The 6,085-nt window shown below is 54.1% G+C and overlaps 2 protein-coding genes across 5 annotated transcripts in view; both read left to right on the forward strand.

The window, feature by feature from the left end:
• The window catches only part of SEPT9 (septin 9), a 243,329-nt gene that overhangs the window by 177,705 nt on the left and 59,539 nt on the right, over positions 1-6,085 (forward strand). The window lies entirely within an intron of this gene.
• Positions 1,525-2,931, forward strand: LOC105545021. Its single transcript, XM_011987795.1, has one exon. The coding sequence runs from the start codon at positions 2,128-2,130 to the stop codon at positions 2,845-2,847; it is 720 nt and encodes a 239-aa protein (XP_011843185.1). The 5' UTR covers positions 1,525-2,127; the 3' UTR covers positions 2,848-2,931.

The following is a 6,085-nucleotide window of genomic DNA, read 5'->3' on the forward strand; positions in this document are numbered from 1 at the left end:
AAAAAAAAAAAAAAAAAAGCACATATTATGGCAAAACAAATGAGTTTTTGGAAAGATAAATAGGCCCTTAGGAGCTGAGATGCGAGATGTGAAGTCTTGTGACAATGTCTGCTTAGGTGTGGTGTGGAAACTACTTACATCTCCCAGGGAAGAGTCCGTTGCTCCCAGGGAGCAGATTTGGGCCCGTACACCATCTTAATAGGGGAAAAAGCACATATTATGGGCCAGGCGCGATGTGCCCGGTGCAGGAGGCAGACGTGGTTTATGGTTGCTGTTGGAACCAGTGCAGGGCCCAATTGCTTTGTATTGGGTGTTGAGGATCCTGGTTTTGTATCAGCCATGAATTTGCGGCTCTAGGACACACCTGATGTGAGCTCAAGGGGAAAGGAGGTTGGAGGGGCAGAGTGGTTGGATTGGATGTGTGCCTGGGGCCATATCTAATCTACAAAGTGGTCATCAACGGGAATAATAGAGCTGGCTGCAGACCACAACCAACGCTATTATTTAAAAGTAAGGTTACACTTTTAATAATAAGTCACATTTTAAGTTATGATCAATTTATAAGACACACTGTTGGTATAATGATAGCTTTTCAAGAAGGATACAAAAAGGCACATTGGGCCGGGTGTGGTGACTCACGCCTGTAATCCCAGCACTTTGAGAGGCTGAGGTCAGCGGATCGCTTCAAGCCAGGAGTTTGAGACCAGCCTGGCCAACATGGTGAAACCCTGTCTCTGCTAAAAATACAAAAAAAAATTAACTGGGCGTGATGGCGCATGCTTGTAATCTCAGCTACGGGGGAGGCTAAGGCAGGAGAATCACTTAAAACCTGGGAGGTGGAGGTTGCAGTAAGCCTAGATCGTGCCACCGCACTCCAGCCTGGGCAACAGAGCCAGACTCCGTCTCAAAAAAAAAAAGTAAAAAGGCATGTTGTAGGTACCTGCTAGTGGAAGTTGCAGCTTGACAGGAGGTAGGGCGAGCACTTCTTAGAAAGGAGGAAATGGGCCCTCCTGCTACAGAGACCCACAAACATAGACTGAGGCCTGCCGCACAGGAGACTCAAAAGACGCAAAGGTGAATTAGAGTCAGGGTCTCCAAGTCAGGGTCTGACTCTGGGGGTGGGGGTCACATATGATGGAGGATGTCAGGAGGGCTTCCTGGAGGTGGTGACGTTTACCGGGCGGGTTTTAGGTGGGTTTTGTGAGACAGTACGGCCTGGCTGAAGAGTGTAGGCTCCTTAGACAGGAGGGGGAATTCAGGCTTGAAAGTGAGTTGGTCAGATTGCAGGGGTCCTCGAATGCAAGGGAAGAATTTCGACTAACAGAGGAACCTGGGAAGCTGTTTGGGAAAAGGAGTGATGAAGTGGGAGGGGTCATCCAGCAGAGCCCTGCCTTGGTGGGAGGTAGTGAGATGGGAGGTGGGCATTGGTGAGGGACGATCCCAGTGGTCCAGGGGAGCAGTCATAGGGTGGAAACTAACCTTGTGGGTCTGGGCAGGAAGGGACTGATTTGAGACACCGGGAAGAAACAGCCAGTAGGACTTTGGTGAGAGGGCTGGGGGTCGGGGAGGGGGGGCCGGGGGTCGGGGAGGGGGTGCGGGGAGTGGGAGCTTGAGTCTTCGAAAACGGGCAGTGTTCCGAGGGGTAGACCTGAGGCAAGATGTGGAGAGGCAGCTGAGCTGGGAAGCTGGAACGGAGGTGTGGTCACCCCAGGAGACTAAGTCGGGGGGCAAGGGACCCCTGGGAGCCATCCAGCCCCGAGGACTAGGGAATACGGAGGGGAGAAGGAGGGGAGAAGAACCGGCTCCTGCGTGTCAGGCACTGCCCTGGCGGTCAGATGGGACGGGGCTGGATACTGGCCATGAGGATTTTTTCAAGAACTCCGTTAATAGTGAGATGGGCGGACACCAGATGGCGCGGGTTAAGAAGTGAGTGGGCGGTGGGAAGCTAGAAGCTGCAGTGTAGACCCACTTTGAGAGGTTGGGCTCTTCAGACCGGGAGAAAGTTCACAGTTTTGAGGAGTTAGGTAGGTCAAAGGAAGAGGGTTTGCTTGTTTTTGAGATTGGGACATCCTGAACGTTCTCCCAGGCCAAGTAAGAAGAAACCAGAAGAAGGAACATGTCACCCGAATGTGCCAAAACAGCCCAGCAGCTGCGCGGCCTCACAGAGAAACTGTGCAGAGGCCCCTCTGTCCCACCATGCCTGCCTGGGGATGGCCTTCACTCGGGCTACTCAGGGTTCCCCCAGTCTGTCCACCCAAGAGCAGCAGGGACTGTGGGTGCTCCCAGCCCCTTTTGGAGGTCGGTCTGTGGGTAGGAATGTGGGCTGCCTTGGGGCGTCACGGCTGCAGGTGCATACCAGCCATCAGAACAACCCTCCTGCTCCCCAGCCCGCCCCCCTGCACCCCCATGAAGAAACGCGGCCACCGGCTCATAGAGAGGGAAGGATATTGTTCTTGGCATTTGATGGGAAGCATCTGCTGCATCCCACTGGGGTGTTGCCCAGGATGGATTGGAAAAGAGTTGGCAGGAAGGCTGAGCTCTGTGCTCACAACCTGGCTTGGTGGTAGCCAAGGAGCTTGGCAGGGGCAGAGTGCAGGACCTGGGAACTGGGGGCTGGTGCATGTGTGCATGCACGTGTGTGTGTGTGTGTGTGTGTGTATCTGTATGCACATGTGTGTGCTGGGGGGTGGGGAGGAAGCTGAGAAACCACATCCCCTCCTCGTTGCTGCTGTGTTGCTGCGTGCTTCAGCAGCACGTGGGTGTCACTGCACTTCCTGGCAGGTGTCAGCCTCCAAGACTGTGCTGGGCTCTTCTCCCAGTTGGCTCAGTTGGAGGTGGGAGTCCTAACTGTCCCCTGTGGCTTCCAGAGTGGGACCTTGCTGCGGGATAGGCTGGCCAGTGCTGCTCCCTCCCCCGTGACCCTTCTGTTGGATGGGTCACCAGGAAGGACTGTGGGCATTGCCCACAGACAGGTGGACATGTGGCAATGTCCTTCTTTCTGATGCCCCTCGAAGGGGGCACTTTGTCAGCTTTGAGATGGGTCTCTGTGGATGTGGGAAGCTCACTATCTCAAGAGCAGCAGCCTGTGAAAATTCAACACAGACCCCCGAGTGGGGGCGGGAGGGGGTCCTGTCCCACTCACTGGCTGCCTGGCAGAGTTCAGCTCAGCTCTCAGTGTATGTTTCTTCATCTGCACGAGGAAACGCCTGTGTTGCTGTGGGCGGAGGAATGGACTGAGGGCTACATTCGCTTCCTGTTGCCACTGTAACTGCTTCGCACAAACTCAGTGGCTTAAAGCAACAGAGACTTCTTCCTTTACAATGTTAAGGGTCAGAAGCCGGAGATCAGTCTCACCAGACGAAAGTCAAGTTGCTGGCAGAATTCATTCCTGCCTCTTCCAGCTTTGGGCGGGAGGCGCTGCTGGAGTTCCTTGGCTTGCGGCTGCATCCCTCCAGCCTCTGCCTCCATCCTCATACAGCCTCCTCCTTCTCTGCAGTGAGATCTCCCTCTGCCTCCCTCTTTTTTTTTTTTTTTTCAGATGGAGTCTCACTCTGTCACCCAGGCTGGAGTGCAGTGGCATGATCTTGGCTCACTGCAGCCTCCACATCCCGGGTTCAAGCGATTCTCCTGCCTCAGCTTCCCAAGTAGCTGGGATTACAGGCGTGCGCCACTACACCTGGCTAATTTTTGTATTTTTAGTAGAGACGGGGTTTCACTGTGTTAGCCAGGATGGTCTCGATCTCCTGACCTCGTGATCCGCCCGTCTCGGCCTCCCAAAGTGCTGGGATTACAGGCTTGAGCCACCGCGCCCGGCCTATTTTTATTTTTTTGAGATGGAGCCTCACTCTGTCACCTAGGCTGGAGTGCAGTAGCACGAGCTTGGCTCACTGTAACCTCCATCTCCCAGGTTCAAGCGATTCTCCTGCCTCAGCGTCCTAAGTAGCTGAGATTATAGGCACCCGCCACCACGCCCGGCGAATTTTTGTATTTTGAGTAGAGACAGGGTTTCACCAAGTTGGCCAGGCTGGTCTCGAATTCCCGACTTCAGGTGATCCACCTGCCTTCGCCTCCCAGAGTGCTGGGATTATAGGAGTGAGCCACTGCACCTGGCCTTCATAGACCTATAAAAAAGAACTTGCCCAGGAAATCTTCCAGATGCACCTTTAGGGTTTTAAGGCACAGATACATGAAGCTCGTCAGTGAGCAGCTGCTGCTTATTCCTTTTTCACTTCCAACTCAGAGCAGCCCGCATCCCAAGCGGACAGCTGCTCCCTTCCTCTCGGCTCCCTGCCGCCGACGCTCCCGCAGAAGCAGGGAGAAGAGGCAGGAAGGCGACGCGTGCTCATCCGCTGGGTGCCCTCACGGTGCCGTCTGCACAAGTGCCATCTCCTTTACTTGCCACTCTCCTCGGTGAGCCCTTTCCCCTTTTTGCAGATGAGAGCATTGCCCCCCAGAGGTTAAGAAATGGGCCCAGAGTCACTCAGCTCATCAGGGTGCAGCCAGATTTGAACCCCATCCTGCTGATCTCCACGCCTGCAGGCCTGGCCCGATGAGATGGACAGCTGGGTGGTGGAGACCTTGAGACCCTGGATAGCTCCCAAATAGGGCCTGTAGCTCCTGGATGGGGAGAGTTTGGCACAAAGGGTTTGTGGAGTGAGCTGGGGGAGAAGGTAGCTTAGGGTCCCTGGATCTGAACAAACAGATGGAGGTGCTATTCCAGCCTCCTCTCAGCCTCTGGTGTCCTGAGCTTCTGGTTCTGGGAGGAGAGAATGGAGCTGGGCTCCGTTCTGGGCTGGGCTGGTTTGGGCCCAATTCAGACAAGCTTCTTAGTTTGCCATGAGCGACGCTTTCGCCTGCCCTAGTGTCTCCGCCAAAAACATGAAGGGCTTCAGACCCCCCGACCCCGGCCTGCTTCCCTCCTGGACTTGGAGTGGGTCTGGGGCTGACAGCAGTCTCTTGCCGGATAGCCTGAGCAGCCACCAACGCCATCAGGTCTGACGATGAGGTCCCTGTCCCCGAGGAAAAAACAAGGCCGTCTGGGGGATTTTCTGCCAGGTGGTGAAAACAGGCCTGGAGTCAGCCAGCACCCCCATGCTTAGACGCTTCGTGTGGTTTTCAAAGTGCTTTTATGTTGCTAGCTCATGTGATCTTCCCCAAAACCCAATAAGGGAGGGCAGGAAGTTTGAGCAACAGCCTGTCAAGCACCCAAACAGCAGGTGGTTTCATTGCCCTCCATTTACAGGCAACTAAACTGAGGTTCAGGATGGCTACCACTTGTCTCCCCAGCCACCCAGCCATTTAGCCGCAGACAAGGTTTATGCCCCAGTGAAGCTGAAGAGTTTTCTTTCTGTTTTTAAAAATGTTTACTACCCAGGGCGGTGAACACCTGGTGCCTCTGTCTAGCCCAAGATGTGAACGTTTGCCGCTCCCGTTTCTTTCCTCCCACAAGACCTGACCCTCCTTTTGTGATGGGAACATCCTGCAGGCAGGCTGTCCTGCTTTCATAGACTTTGAGAAACGGGGTCCAAATTGCTGGCTGTGGGTGGGAAAGGCGACACTGCGGTGAAGAGGGGGAGTATTTTTGTAGGTGGGAAGAAATGCATTTCCTCTGCCCTCTTAGGTTCAGTGTCTGGGGGCCTGCGAATTAAACTCACTGAAGATAAATTAACGATAGAAAAGACAGATTTAATCACATAGGTATGGGAGTTCACTGAAAAATGTGACTCAAAAGAGCAGGTAGAAGGTGGGGCCGTGGCTGGTCCAAAGGTGGTGAGTTATCTCCGTTGATTGTTCAGTTACAGATTAGACTGTTCCACTCTTTCCCCTCTTCCCACTACTGCACTTGACTAGTCTTTTTTTTTTTTTTGAGCCGGAGTCTCGCGCTGTTGCCTGGGCTGGAGTGCAGTGGCGCGGTCTCGGCTCACTGCAACCTCCGCCTCCCGGGTTCAAGCGATTCCCCTGCCTCAGCCTCCCGAGTAGCTGGGACTACAGGTGCCTGCCACCACGCCTGGCTAATTTTTTGTATTTTTAGTAGAGATGGGTTCACTATGTTGGCCAGGTTGGTCTTGAACTCCTGACCTCGTGA

This window comes from Mandrillus leucophaeus, unplaced genomic scaffold (genome assembly GCF_000951045.1).
Source record: "Mandrillus leucophaeus isolate KB7577 unplaced genomic scaffold, Mleu.le_1.0 Scaffold1, whole genome shotgun sequence".
Taxonomy (NCBI): Eukaryota; Metazoa; Chordata; class Mammalia; order Primates; family Cercopithecidae; genus Mandrillus; species Mandrillus leucophaeus.